We start from the raw sequence: 16,088 nt of genomic DNA on the forward strand, positions 1-16,088 counted from the left end.
TGTCGTCGACCTTCTTTTCAAAATGGTTGACGAAGTCATCTGCAGAGAGGGAGGAGGGGGGGGGGGCGGAGGATTCAGGAGGGAGGAGAAGGTGGCAAATAGCTTCCTAGGGTTAGAGGCAGATGCTTGGAATTTAGCGTGGTAGAAAGTGGCTTTAGCAGCAGAGACAGAGGAGGAAAATGTAGAGAGGAGGGAGTGAAAGGATGCCAGGTCCGCAGGGAGGCGAGTTTTCCTCCATTTCCGCTCGGCTGCCCGGAGCCCTGTTCTGTGAGCTCGCAATGAGTCATCGAGCCACGGAGCGGGAGGGGAGGACCGAGCCGGCCTGGAGGATAGGGGACATAGAGAGTCAAGGGATGCAGAGAGGGAGGAGAGGAGGGTTGAGGAGGCAGAATCAGGAGATAGGTGGGAGAAGGTTTGAGCGGAGGGAAGAGATGATAGGATGGAAGAGGAGAGAGTAGCGGGGGAGAGAGAGCGAAGGTTGGGACGGCGCGATACCATCCGAGTAGGGGCAGTGTGGGAGGTGTTGGAGGGGAGTTGCAGTGAGGTTAGTGGAAGAACAGCATCTAGTAAAGATGAGGTCGAGCGTATTGCCTGCCTTGTGAGTAGGGGGGGAAGGTGAGAGGGTGAGGTCAAAAGAGGAGAGGAGTGGAAAGAAGGAGGCAGAGAGGAAAGAGTCAAAGGTAGACGTGGGGAGGTTAAAGTCGCCCAGAACTGTGAGAGGTGAGCCGTCCTCAGGAAAGGAGCTTATCAAGGCATCAAGCTCATTGATGAACTCTCCGAGGGAACCTGGAGGGCGATAAATGATAAGGATGTTAAGCTTGAAAGGGCTAGTAACTGTGACAGCATGGAATTCAAAGGAGGCGATAGACAGATGGGTAAGGGGAGAAAGAGAGAATGACCACTTGGGAGAGATGAGGATCCCGGTGCCACCACCCCGCTGACCAGACGCTCTCGGGGTGTGCGAGAACACGTGGGCGGACGAAGAGAGAGCAGTAGGAGTAGCAGTGTTGTCTGTGGTGATCCATGTTTCCGTCAGTGCCAAGAAGTCGAGGGACTGGAGGGAGGCATAGGCTGAGATGAACTCTGCCTTGTTGACCGCAGATTGGCAGTTCCAGAGGCTACCGGAGACCTGGAACTCCACGTGGGTCGTGCGCGCTGGGACCACCAGAGTAGGGTGGCCGCGGCCACGCGGTGTGGAGCGTTTGTATGGTCTGTGCAGAGAGGAGAGAACAGGGATAAACAGACACATAGTTGACAGGCTACAGAAGAGGCTACGCTAATGCAAAGGAGATTGGAATGACAAGTGGACTACACGTCTCGAATGTTCAGAAAGTTAAGCTACATAGCAAGAATCTTATTGACTAAAATGATTAAAATGATACAGTACTGCTGAAATAGGCCAGCTGGCAGTGGGTGCGTTGTTGACACTACACTAATCAAGTCGTTCCGTTGAGTGTAATAGTTTCTGCAGTGTTACTATTCGGGGGCTAGCAGGCTAGCTAGCAGTGTTGTTTACGTTACGTTGCGTTAAAAGAACGACAATAGATGGCTAGCGAACCTAGAAAATCGCTCTAGACTACACAATTATCTTTGATACAAAGACGGCTATGTAGCTAGCTAAGTAGCTAGCTACGATCAAACAAATCAAACCGTTGTACTGTAATGAAATGAAGTGAAAAAGTGATACAACCTGTGAATGCGACCGGGTAGTTGAGTTCTATACAGAAGACGTTGGCTAGCGTTGGCTAGCTGTTGGCTAGCTAGCAGAGTTGGCTAGCTAGCAGAGTCACCTACGTTAAGGACGACAAATAGCTGGCTAGCTAACCTCGGTAAATTAAGATAATCACTCTAAGACTACACACTCTAAACCTAAACAACACAATTATCTTGGCAGGCGTTGTGTGGGCGAGCGGTTTGCTGACGTCAACGTTGTGAACAGTGCCCCATGGTGGTGGGTGGGTTATGGTATAGGCAGGCATAAGCTTTGGACAACTAACACAATTGCATTTTATCAATGGAAATTTGAATGCACAGAGATATCGTGACAAGATCCTGAGGCTCATTGTCGTGCCATTCATCCGCCGCCATCACCTAATGTTTCAGCATGATCATGCACAGCCCCATGTCGCAATGATCTGTACGCAAGTCCTGGAATGTCCCAGTTCTCCCATGGCCTGAATTCTCACCAGACATGTCACCCATTGAGCATGTTTTGGATGCTCTGGATAGACGTGTACGACAGCGTGTTCCAGTTCCTGCCAATTACCGCACAGCATCTTCGCACAGCCATTGAAGAGGAGTGGGACAACATTCCACAGGTCACAATCAACAGCCTGATCAACTCTATGCGAAGGACATGTGCCACACTTCATGTGGTAATTGCTGGTCACACCAGATGTTGACTGGTTTTCCACTCCCTACCTTTTTTGAAAAGTATCTATGATCAACAGATGCAACCTGTATTAATAGTCATGTGAAATCCATCGATTGGAACATAATTCATTTATTTAAATTGACTGATTTCCATAGATGAACTGTAACTTAGTCAAATCTTTGAAATTGTTGCATGTTGTGTTTATATTTTAAGTCCGTGTAAATTGAATCCTAATTTAGGGGATAGGCGTACATTAGCCATGGGATATGACAGTACATTAGCCATGGGATATGACAGTACATTAGCCATGGGATATGACAGTACATTAGCCATGGGATATGACAGTACATTAGCCATGGGATATGACAGTACATTAGCCATGGGATATGACAGTACATTAGCCATGGGAGATGACAGTACATTAGCCATGGGAGATGACAGTACATTAGCCATGGGAGATGACAGTACATTAGCCATGGGATATGACAGTACATTAGCCATGGGAGATGACAGTACATTAGCCATGGGATTTGACAGTACATTAGCCATGGGATATGACAGTACATTAGCCATGGGATAAGACTGTACATTAGCCATGGGATATGACAGTACATTAGCCATAGGATATTACAGTACATTAGCCATGGGATATGACAGTACATTAACCATGGGATATGACAGTACATTAGCCATGGGATATGACAGTACATTAGCCATGGGATATGACTGTACATTAGCCATGGGATATGACTGTACATTAGCCATGGGATATGACAGTACATTAGCCATGGGATATGACAGTACATTAGCCATGGGATATGACAGTACATTAGCCATGGGATATAACAGCAGCAGGTGAGATATGTATAGGCCTACTACAGTATGTTCCATACATTCACTCTCTCTCACACACCATTGTCCCTTGCTGGGCACCCAAAATGGTTTGCCAGCATTTATCACCTCAAATGACATCACATGGAAATAATCTCCCTCTGTCCTCTGCTTCTGCGCTCATATCAGACGCTAACTACCTAATTCAAATCAGCTGTAGCTGATGAATGAGCCATCTTTCATCACACATGCTATATTCTATGAGATTGTAATTCTGTCCTTTTTCAAGATTACATGCTCTTATGCTATGACTATGGTAGATTAGATAAACACACGCAATAAAACAAACACTACTTCAGAAGTATATTTGCAGAATACAAAACCAAGGGGTCAATTAAGTGATAATGCCCGAGAAGCCGTGGTTTATAGGATATATTGGCAAAGGTGTTAGGCCTGATATGTGTTAACTGTCCATGTTGTCAGAATACAGACCTCTGTCATAAGTATTCACATGTCATTTACTTTGTGTATTACTTTGTAGGCTATAGCTATACTTTGCTTAACCTTCCAAGATTAGACAGCTCCAGGACAAATACTGTAAGTCTGGTGGAAGTCATTCATCGAGGCTTGGCCATGTCGAGGCCACAAAAGCGGGCTGTGGGGAGTGCGTTTCCGAGGTGATCTCACTTAAGTAGATGTCAACCTGAGTGACCCGGAAAAAGAGCACTCACCTTTCCCTTTTGTGTGAGAAACTAAAGCCACCGTCTCTCATTACTGTGCAGAGAAGCAGAACCAACTGTTAGAATCTCTTACAGCCTGTGCAATCTTCAATTTAATCGTACCTTCAATTATCTTGTTGATAAACACAGTTCACACGTATTATTCCAGAATACTGACAATACAGGTAGCAATGATAATGCACATGGGATTGAAAAATGCATAGAGTGATACCATGTTTTCTTCTTATGTTCTGTGCTCAGCACATAATACATTTGGATTTAGTCTGAGTAGCAATTTTCTGATTAAACAATTGGAAAAACACAAAATGAGACGTACTAGAATAGGAACAGCCATATTTAATGATGTACATCAAATCAACGTTCAAATATTTGGATATTGAATCTGGAAGCATTGCAAGATATCAAAATGGTATAAAATAAAAATATATATACACCCAGATAGTAATATCCCATGCGAAAGGATCTCAGCATATTCTTCCCAGAATCGTTATTAAAATCAATCTGAACTTCATGTGACCCCTGTGGCATTATGTCATGTTTGTTGTCTTGCTGGGCATATAACTACAGGCAGATGCTGTTTGTTATATCATGTCTGACATCTGCCAGTGTCTGTGATATAAGTCGGATCTCTTCCTCAAAACACACACACACACACACATCAAATAAATGTGACTTCCAGAAAATGTAAAAGGGTATCTGTCATCTATTGTTTCACAAAGCAGCCCTTCACACTGATATTGTAAAACAGAATTACACTGCATTTTAACACATCCCTATTTCTAAATACCCACTCAACAGTCAAGTATAAAACACACCACTGTTTTATTAGAGTTATTGGCTTAAATTCATTTGCATTAGGAAATATGTTATGATAAGCAATTAACTTGTTTGTTATTTACTTAATTAGTAAATACCATTCACATTAACAATAACATTCACATGTACATTAAAGCATGTAAAGAGTATAGAAAAGTAAAACATATTTAGGAAACTATATTTCATTATTATAATGTATTTATATTGTTTTAAATATTTGGATCACATTTTTCTCAAAATGACTGGACATGAATACATTGCATAAGCTACATTTTTCATTCTAAACAACTGTCATTTAACATGCAGTCCCCACTGGTTCCCTCTTTCATATGAGATTTGTGGCTTGCATACCCAGAGCAGATTCGACATGGCATGTGTATGTGGCACGTGCACATAAAATGTCATTTGCTTTGGATTAAAATGTCTGCTAAATGGCATCCATTTTGTGTTACAGTAATTGTGATCATTGGCCGAGTGGTGTTGGGAGTGTAACCACGCTGCATGACACCTGTCACCACATCTTCCTGGCACCTTGCTTGTTATCTGAAGTGTGACACGGGAGATCCCATTTGAGCTGTTGAGTTTGTGGTCTATCAACACCTGTCAGCAGGGCCCTTGGCCTGGGTCGCTTAGAGAGCACATGGGGCAGAGAGCTTACAGTGCCTATAGAAAATATCTACACCCCCCTTGAATTTCTTCACATTTTATTGTGTTACAAACTTGATTTCAAATTGATTTCATGGTCTTTTTTTTTCGTCAACGATCTACACAAAATACTCTGTCAAAGTTTTTTTTAGCATAATTGAAAAATAAAACGTTCATACACCTTGATTAGATACATTTTCACCCCCTGAGTCAATACATGTTAGAAACACCTTTGGAAGTGATTACAGCTCTGAGTCTTCTTGGGTAAGTCTTATACGAGCTTTGCACGCCTGGATTGTGCAATATTTCCCCATTATTCTTTTCAAAATTCTTCAAGTTCTGGGAAGGTGTTGGGGATCATGGCTAGAAAGTCATTTTCAAGTCTTGCCCTAGATTTTCAAGCAGATTTAAGTAATCTGTAACTTGGCCACTCAGGAAGATTCACTGTCTTCTTGGTAAACAACTCCAGTGTAGATTTGGCTTTGTGTTTTAGGTTACTGTCCTGCTTCAAGGTGAACTCCTCTCCCAGTGTCTGGTGTAAAGCAGGTTTTTCTCTACGGTTTTTCCTGTGCTTAGCTCCATCCTGTTTCTTTTTATCCTGAACAATTCACCAGTATTTGCCGATGTTAAGCATACCCATACCACGATGCAGCCACCACCGTGCTTGCAAATAAGGAGGCAGTTACTCAGTGATTTGTTGTGTTGGACTTTCCCCAAAGATAAAGGCTTTGCATTTAGTCCAAAAAACTGTATTCCTTTGCCTTGTTTCTTTTTCTTTCAGTATTACTTTAGTGCCTTGTTGCATACATATGTAGGTTTTGGGGAAAATGTGTATTTGTATTATTATTTTTCTCTGTCATTTATTGTGAAGTCACTACAATGTTATTGATCCATCCTCAGTTTTCTCCCATCACAGCCATTGAACTCTGTAGCTGTTTTAAAATCAGCAATGTCCTTATGTTGACATCCCTAAGCAGTTTCCTTCTTCTCCTGCAGCTCAGTTCAGAAGGACAACTGTTTCTTTGATGTGTCTGGGTTGTTTGATACATCCTCCACAGCATACTTATCAACTTGGCCATGCTTAAACATATATTCAATGCCTGATTTGTTATTGTTACCCATCTACCAATCACTGCCCTTCTTTCAAAAAGCTCCTTGGTCCTTGTAGTTAAATCTGTGCTTGAAATTCAAGACTTGACTGAGGGACCTTACAGATGTTGTGTGCGTGTGCGTGTGCGTGTGCATGTGCGTGTGCGTGTGCGTGTGTGTGTGTGTGGGAGACAAAGGAAAGGGTAGTCATTCAGAAATCACATTAACCCCTATTATTTCACAGAGAGTGAGTCCATATAACTTATTATGAGATTTGTTAAGATGATTTTTAACTTAATATTTAAGTTGTGTTCATTTGTAAACATTTGTATAACTTTTTTTTCTCTTTGACATTATGGAGTATTTTGTGAAGATCAATGACAAAAAAAAAAATTAAATCTATTTCAATCTCACTTTGTATCGCAACAAAATGTAAAGAGTTCAAGGGGGAGTAAGCACTGTACATGTCAGAAGGGTGGGTGGCAGATGGATCATGTTATTCACTGTCATCATTATGAAACACATGCTAATGCCACAAGCAGCTTGGAAACACATTATCTGCCACAGCATGGCCAAGAAGTCACTCAAGCTCAGCACTTCAGAGAGAGATTGGTCTTGGGACACTTTGCACATTACAAGCTACATGCTTGGCTTATTTTGTCTCATGCCACGGCTACAGGGATCAGTCTTTGCCCACAAAACTCTGCACTTCTCACTGAAAGATTTTTGATTTCCTGAGGAACTACTTTGTGGAGCTCTGCTTCTCTGTCTAAATTTGGCATAGCTATCGCTGGCTTCTCATCCTCTAGAGGAATCTCTATCACAGGCACAGCGCCAACTGAGGATACACTGCTGCTCCTACCACTAAGAGCCTGCTCTCTAGTCACTGTGGGCTTGCCCAGGCAGCTCCTAAGTTGAGCCCAGAAGAAGGTCTGCTGCTTGGCTTGCTGGGGCCACTCTAGGTACGTTTTGGTGTTCAGCATCTTCTTGAGCTTACAATACTTGCTGGGCAGAGATTCAGGGTCGATGGGTTCTTTAACCACCAGAATAACATCGCTGAAGGTCTTGCCGATGGCTCTTTGCTGGGCAAAGTAGAGCTCGTAGTTGCACCAATCGCTGTTCACAAAGTGGTGTGACAACACAAATATGACCTGGATTTGGAAACAAAAAATTCAGAGGATAGGGTGTATTCATTTAGGCAAATGCACAGTGCAGGAATTAGGATACAAAGCTAAACAAAACATACATCTGCCATTTTGGGTTGTTCAATTGACCTTTTATATTCAAAAGTCTGTTACTATTTATTTGTTAAAACACCTCTAACTTGTCTTCGTGGGTCCTCAACCTTACCTTTTCACTGCTCTCAATATTTTCAATGATGTTGTCGATTATCCATTTTCCTGGCATGAAGTCTCTCTCATGGATACAGAGTCGGTAGGGGGGCTTGCTGTTCTCCAAGCAGGGCAACAACTGGTCCCTGACCCAGTCTGCATCTGGGTGGCTATAGGAGATGAATGCATGGTAAGCATAGATTTGTGATTTTCCAGATGTTCCTTCCCGATGAGCCCTGTATTTGGCTCTGAGGATCTGATATGTGGCTTTGGTGTACCAGGGAACATTGAATATGTAGCATATAAGCATCAACACTAAAACCACAGCAGCAGTAGTAGCCACACAGATGATGATGACCAGTCTGATATCGCAGGCCACGTGACCCGGGAAGAAATTTGCCACAGCAGTATTGAGCAGGGCATCTGGGTGGTAACACTTGTAGTTCTCTGGCCAGTCAGTGATGTTGACCTTCCTCTTGGAAATTGTGTCCTGGATGAAGGCGTGGAGGTCGCATGTGCAGTGGAATGGGTTGTTCCCTGCTGTCAGTCGAGAAAGCTGGGGCATGTCCTGAAAGGAGCCCATGCTGATGAGCCCAAAGGAGTTCCCATCCAGAGCCAGTGACCGCAAGGAGCGACTTCTCCACCCAGAGGGGATGAACTTGATCTTGTTCCCATTGAGCAGGAGCTCCTTGAGGCTGATGGTTTGTTGGAAGTAGGCCATGTCCAGCTGGTCCAGGTCACAGTACGAGAGGTCCAGGAATTGTACTGTGGTGGGCAGACACTGGACGGCACCACTTTCGAATCGGTTGTGGTGAGCGATCACCTGGGTGATGTTCTGCATCCAGTTACAGTTGCGACTCTTCTCAGCAGAGCCAAGCATGTTGTGGCTGACATCCAGGACCTTCAACTGTTTGAACTCCCTGGTCAGGGAGGCTAAGTCCTGAAGGCTTGTCAGTTGGTTGGTGCTGACATTGAAGGAACGAAGAGCCGGCATGGTGCCCCTGTAGTCGCATCTCTGGTTGAAGAGGATGTTGTCCTGCAGGCGGTTGTTTGATATGTCCAAAACCTCCATGCCTTCCATATTAAGCCAGGCATCGCAAGGCACAGATTTGAAGTTGACATTCTGAATGGACAACAGTCGGACTTTGTTGAACCATGTGAAGCGCCAGTCGAATCGCAAAATATCTGGATTGCTGATGTGCCTGAGGAGTAATGGAGACAAAACATGTAAGCATGAAAAAAAACATGTGGTCAAGATGATAACATAATTGGTACTTTCACACTACATAGATATAGAAACAGATTTCAATTGATGAAAAAATACACTTATAACTTTGAACCTGTATTTGTTTTTGCATCTTCTGGGTAGAAATGTCTGCATAGTGCTTTTGTAATAGAATAGTAGAATAAGATATGCTTACCACAGATTTAGTCTACTCAGAGCAAGGTCTTTGATACTGGAGCCCAAGCCATTATCCACAAAGTTGGGCGAGCGAGCAAAGTCAATGTATTGAAGTGTCAGACGTTTAAGGGGGGTGATTTGTAGATTAAACAGAGCCATCCTCATAAGGTTCTCATTGAATTTTCCACGGTGAAAGATGAGCGAATCTACTTTGATGTCTTGCAAGCCTCTGAAAATATCCTCATCTCCCAAGTAATACATGAACTCAAAGAGGTTCCTGAATTGGATGAGACTGAAAGTCTTGTTGGCCAAGTCTTGTAGAATCAAAGGTAGGATATTCGGCTTCTGATCTATGGCCATGTCAAAACCCATTCTACCTGTCTGGATTACCTTCAGACTACCCGGCTCATAGTAACTGATATTTGATGAAGTTTTAATGGCAAAGTCCTGCAACTGAATGTTCCTCAATGCCTGGAAGTCCCCTTTCCTTAGACCCTTGACCAAGGGGCCGCCCATGGACAGGGCCTTAAGGTGGGTCAATCTGGAGAAAACATCAGCTGACAATGTAGCCTGGGTGTAAAGGTTATTCGACATAAGGAGTTCCCTTAGATTGAAGAGGTCCTGCAAGGCGTTGGCAGGGATTTCCTCTAGGGAGTTGTTAAAGATGTTAAGATGCTCCAGGAGGGGGTTGTTGTGGAAGGCACGGTCCTCAATCACAGAGATGTTGTTGAACTGCAGCTCGAGGACACGAAGATGAGGTAGGCGAGAAAAGTCATTAACATGAATGGTATGAAGTTCATTGTAGGAGAGATCTATCCTTTCAAGCATGGAAGGGAGGTGCTTCCATGGAACATGATCCAGTCGCTGACCAAGGCAGTTTGCGGAGCGACCAGAGTTGTAGATTTGACAGGGGCCTCTCTTATCATTTGAAGCAGGGGTTGGTGAGGGAAGGATCACAAGAAGTGGTGGACTAAACCACACAAAGCCCAGTAGAATCATCTTGTGTATGAACATTTTGGATCTGTAAAGGAATGTAAAAATATGTCAAGTTTAACAAATGACAAGATTGCATTCTATTGCATTCTCTAGGTCTTTATCATTTGAAGTTTGACTATAGTCTCCTCTTTACGTCCTTCAATCCTCTATTGCAACTAGAGGTAATAGGGAGGGAGAAAATGGATTTCACTCTGATGTTACCCAGTATTTATGTGCCTGTGCCCAACATTACCCACACATTTCTGTTTCAAAGCCAAGAGAAGGGATTTGTGAAATATCGCCATGACACTCTTGTCTATGGATACATGTTTGGTTCTACAGCGGCACCATCGAGAGCATCCTGACTGGTTGCATCACTGCCTGGTATGGCAACTGCTCGGTCTCCGACAACAAGGTACTACAGAGGGTAGTGCGAACGGTCCAGTACATCACTGGGGTCAAGTTTCCTGCTATCCAGAACCTCTATACCAGGCGGTGTCAGAGGAAGGCCCTAAAAATTGTCAAAGACTCCAGCCACCCTAGTCATAGACTATTTTCTCTGCTACCGCACGGCAAGCGGTACCAGAGCGCCAAGTCTAGGTCCAAGAGGCTTCTAAACAGCTTCTACCCCAAAGCCATAAGACTCCTGAACATCTAGTTAAATGGCTACCCAGACTATTCACATGCCCCCCCCCCCCACACACACACCACTGCCACTCTCTGTTGTCATCTATGCATAGTCACTTTAATAACTCTACCTCCATATTTTTTAAAACTGCACTGCCGGTTAGGGGCTCGTAAGTAAGCATTTCACTGTAAGGTTGTTGTATTCGGCGCATGTGATAAATAAAATGTGATTTGATTTGATGTTTACATCCATGTTTACCATCACTGTCTTGATTATTACAGGTTGAATAGTAACATGCTTGCAGTGAAGAATGGTCCAACAGTGTGCATCTTTCAAGTTAGGCTTTAGTGTAGAAGTCAGCAAAGTATTAATAATATAGGCAAAAAGCAACCAGATGAAGAATACCAACAACCAATAATTTCCTGCCCATTATGTATAGTTCTCTCTTTGTGGGCAATAAAATGAGGAAATGCCAATTGAACGTGATATTTCTCAACACGGACTCTATGTTAGTTCTGGCATGCTCACCACCTGATCTGTTGTGGTGTTGGGAAATGAAATGCTCAAATTTCCATAGCAAAACTAAAAAAGGATATGCAATTCTAGGGGGCTATTTCAAGGACCCAGATTTAAACCTATTTATGTGCTAAAATGCTCAATGGAGAACCTTTAAAGTACATTTAAAGATACATCTTTTAAAAACATTTAGCTGTACCTGTTAGTGGAGGTGATGCTGTTATCTGTTCAAGACCAGCTGACGTGTTGATATGCCTTACACAAGGGACTGAACTGCTTCATCCTCCTTGACTGAGATGAAAATCCTCTTGCATACTAATTCTCATGACTGAATGTTTCTACTAACCCTCATAAGACACAGTACTCTGCTCATGGCTGTTAAGTACAGTCCCCCAAGTCCTCATAATCCTTCATTTATACTACAAAACCAACGGTAACTCACTGTTTTGGCATTCCCTTCACGTGGGAAATATATCAAGTTTTATTCCCACACCACAAACAGTTTTAGTAAAATTGTATCCAGTGACAAGAAGGGAGTAAACATTTATGTAATGAATAAATATTGACTGGCTTCAGAGTTATTGCTTCATTATATTTACACCTGACTTATCAGCCAACACTTTCTTCGCCAATATTTAAGAAAATTGATATCTGATTGTCGTGGATGACATATTCTGACATCTCATCAAAGTGAACCAGTGAACCCTTTGACTGTTGTTCTATAGGCCAATGGTTCCCAAACTGAGGGGCGCGCTCCCTGGGGCAAACTAAACTTACTATGGAAAGTTGTAATAGTAGAATGCACAAGGTGCAGTTTCAAAATTGGGTAGTGCGTCATCACTTCTGCTTTTCATGTTAGTCATAGCATACCTTAGAGAGCTATTTTTAACTTGTCAGAAATGTCCAGATCAGCTAGCTCATGTCAGCTAATGTTTTTTATCTCGTTTTTTTAGCCCATAAATATTGTTGTAATTTTTTTGTCACTGCAATATAAGATGAGTACACATTAGACATGGCAAAATGTATAGAATTGCAAGTGAATTAGCTTTAAAACTGCAAAATGTTATTTGCACCCATGACAAAATGTGTAGAATTGCAGGAAATGAGCTTTAAATCTGCAAAATTCTATTCACCAACAAGAGGACTTCGAACAGTTTGTGTCATGAACAGTGCTTGTGCCCATAGAAAGAGACGTGGCGTGGGATGTTCCCCAATGCTGGAAGAAGGGCCCAGAGTGAAAAAGTTTGGGAACCCCTGCTATGGCCTACAGTAAGTTTGGTATTCTATCAATGTTTTATGATATTTTGAATAATTCCAACTGATGAAACATGAAATAAAAACATTTTATTTTCAGAAGCCGTTGCTTTTCTCAATAAAGATTCTGGATTTGTTTTATTTTTTATCTGTGGCATATCGTATTTTCTGATAACAAAATGTCTAAGGTATTCCATTAGCCTCCACTTTGTTTACTGTATACATTGGGTGGCATATACTTAGGCTATGGAATGCTTCCTGGAGACCAGCAATTGCGACTAACCCTTTCAAACTTCAGGTAATGAATGCCTTCTTTCTGCTGGAGGGGTTCATTTATGATGTTTGTAATTCATTGGTCAGTCTGTTAGACTGCTGTCTTTATCTTGATCTTGACCTCTTTTTCTGAGGTGCATCGCCATCACTGACATTCATATCTGGCAGGGTTCCTTGACTCGTAAATATTTCCTTACTATGTGGGGTTGTTTTGTAATTTAACATAGAGGAAATATGCCCTTCTATGTTTCTATGGGTGTAAAAAATCATAGCTTTATTTCACAATGGTACCTACTGTACCAGTAGTTTAGAGGAATCAGTTCTCTAGCCAACACTGATAGTTATTCCTACAAATTAGTGAAAAAAAGATCAATTATGTCATTAATATTGATTCAGTAAAATTCCAACACATTAATATAACCCCATTACAAAATAATAACCCAATATAATTACCAAAATAAAGCATAGGCCAATCATGAAATGGTTCAATATAAGTATTTACCAAACTTATTGTTATTGTACCAGGAACTCAGGAAAGGTCTTCCTCCTTTAAAATATGCTTAGATTAACACGAGACCTTGCAGAGTGATTAAATCAATATCAGCCAACTGTAATGGAGTGATTGATTAATGTCCCACGGACCAATGTCAGACCGCATGGTAACTCATAAATATGAAGCAATGAGTGGCTGATGAGAAGGGAAGGATTTTTTTACTGGAAAGTAGGAGGAGCTTCCTTCTAAAGCTGGTCTCTATTTACTTAAAGTTATTGCTTACCACCCGGTCAGAGCAGTCAACCCTGAGCTATGTGCCTCTAACCTACATGTTTAGAGTATTAATAGGCTACATGAACTCTGTTAGTTAGCCTGGTTAGCCATCAACTCACTGGTTGTGTGCTTCTGAATGTCTAATATTGGGATCAGATGACTTGCCTACCCAAATATGTGTGATTTACACTACAACTACAAATACAAAAGTTCACTTTTGATTATTATCTACAAATGAGTGACATACAGTACCAGCCAAAAGTTTGGACACACCTATTCATTCCAGGGTTTTTCTTTATTTTTTACTATTTTCTACAATGTAGAATAATAGTGAAGACATCAACACTATGAAATAACACATATGGAATCATGTAGTTACCATAAAAGGGTTCAAACAAATCAAAATATATTTCATATTTGATATTCTTCAAAGTAGCGACCCTTTGTCTTGATGACAGCTTTGCACATTGCTCCCAGGTAATGACTTGCCCCAAACTATTCTGTCATGGTACTGTCCGTTGTCTGATTGCCTGACACGCATAATGTTAAGTTATGACTTTGTCTTGAGCTATAGTTTTTACAATTATATATATATTTTTTCATACAGGTTAGTCTCATTGACAGAATCTGTTTTTCAAGAGAATTGGTCAAAGGTCTTCAATATAAAGTTGTACCCTGAAACATTAACATTAAATACATGTGTGATAAAATGTCTCAATCGCACAGACTGCACGAAACGATGGCCCTCACCTGAGTCCTTCAGTTAGTTAGCACAATATTAATGGAGTCAAACGCACCCTCATCCACCTGGCAGATCACTGTTCCTGAACTTGAGGGAAACATTTGACAGAGCAAAGCTCATGATGGTGACTCCTTCTATAATTGCAGTGTGGTTCTATAATTGTGTTTTACAGCCTGTCTAGACATGCTTACTTGAACTTGTTTGATTTCTCAGTCACTTAAACAGTAAAAATATTTGAGGTAATGTGAATCTAAAAAATATCTACATATGTGAAAATGGCTGGTGCTATCACCATCTCCCTAATGTGAATATCTTCATACTGTTAAAATGATCAACATTTTACATTAAGTAGTCAGACAAACTCTCAGGACTCACCTTAAAGATGAAATATTAGTGAACCAATTCAGCCCTTCAGTTACCAGTTTTCAACAACACATTGACATGTGTTGTCAGTGACTGATCGTGAAGGAAGAAGACCAGCCCTTTAAGTCTTATTTTCCACATTGCTCTGTATGTAAGCGCTCAGGAATGTGGAATGTAGGGGATAAAGCCATACCCTTTCCTGCAGGCAGTGCTTGACTTGTACTGGAGCTGAGTACCGGCACCTCAAATGTTCTACCGCACCTCATAGAATATTAGCTCAAAAGTATTGCAGAGCTCCTGCATCTAGATATAACAGGTACCTGCACCCAAAATGAGTACCGGCACCTATTTCAGTCCAAGTCAAGCATTACCTCCAGGGTTTGCAACCTTTAATTGCATACGATGTCTTTTGAGGTGACTGTGGGGAAAATAAGATGTGGGGCCATCTTGTGCAATAGTACATTGAAATAGTTTTGTCTCTGTTATTATTCCACCCTGGGTATTCTGACACATTGGAGAAAATGCTAAGTCAGTTATATTGATTTAGTGAGACGTGTCATTAGATATACTTGTATTGTGGTTGTCTTTGCACCAAGGAAAGCTTGAACCTTATAAAATGGATGATTAATATACTGTTATGTTTGTATGTAGCAGGTGTTTTGATTTTGTTTCGTGTGGCTATCTCTGGCAGTCGATAAGTAAGTCTGACTGTTATTGAATAAGATTAGTTGTTTCTCTTCTTCATCCCGAATAGGAAACTAACTTCATGGGAAATGGATAGAAACGATCTTAATGGAAAAGAGAGGGGGATGGGGGTTTGTCGTGGGTTGTATATTGGGAGAAATAAATATGTTCTTCATTATGGTTGCCTCCGTTTGTTGGTGGGTGTTAAAAAGTGAATGACAGCCCATAACAAATGCAAGCTGTCTTGTAAGGTATTGTTATTAATCATAAGTGATCCATCACAATGTCAAGCCAAGTATCCTTTGGGAGAAAAAGTAGAACGTTATGGATAGAAAATGAGCTTACAGTGAGTTGGCAAAAATAGTATGTCCTAGAATGTCCTAGAATAGGCATTCACCGGTATAAATATGGTTCACCTGTCTGTTTCATGGTTTAAGTGATGTTTTTATTTTATTTTACTAATATGAAAATCACACGTGGAGCATTGACACTGAACTGTCATACATTTCTACACCAGTAGATGGTGCAACATTTAACATAGTTTACTCAATGTGGAATTCAACCATTTTGTGGTTCTCAAGCATGAATTTAACACAATCTGCTACAATTTAAAGTAACCCAACTTTCCACTGTGCCGCAAACTGTGCCATGCTCATGTG

General features: G+C 41.6%; 1 protein-coding gene across 1 annotated transcript; it reads right to left on the minus strand.

Annotated features, from left to right (window-relative positions):
- Positions 1-5,898: 5,898 nt before the first annotated feature.
- On the minus strand, positions 5,899-10,242 carry LOC123997036 (toll-like receptor 2 type-2). The gene is made up of 3 exons (XM_046300983.1): positions 9,248-10,242; positions 7,846-9,028; positions 5,899-7,646 (listed from the first exon to the last, which is right to left on the minus strand). Exons 1-3 carry the CDS (start codon positions 10,240-10,242, stop codon positions 7,158-7,160), a joined length of 2,667 nt encoding a protein of 888 aa, XP_046156939.1. The 3' UTR covers positions 5,899-7,157.
- Between the last annotated feature and the right edge of the window lie 5,846 nt (positions 10,243-16,088).

Source organism: Oncorhynchus gorbuscha, linkage group LG15, assembly GCF_021184085.1.
Source record: "Oncorhynchus gorbuscha isolate QuinsamMale2020 ecotype Even-year linkage group LG15, OgorEven_v1.0, whole genome shotgun sequence".
NCBI classification, from domain to species: Eukaryota; Metazoa; Chordata; class Actinopteri; order Salmoniformes; family Salmonidae; genus Oncorhynchus; species Oncorhynchus gorbuscha.

Bases quoted from the DNA above. Each gene is read 5' to 3' on its own strand.
- LOC123997036 (XM_046300983.1), bottom strand. From the start codon at position 10,242: ATGTTCATACACAAGATGATTCTACTGGGCTTTGTGTGGTTTAGTCCA. The intron at 9,029-9,247 runs GTAAGCATATCT...ATTACTCCTCAG, and splicing joins CTGAGTAGACTAAATCTGTG to GCACATCAGCAATCCAGATA. The intron at 7,647-7,845 runs GTAAGGTTGAGG...TTCCAAATCCAG, and splicing joins ATATTGAGAGCAGTGAAAAG to GTCATATTTGTGTTGTCACA.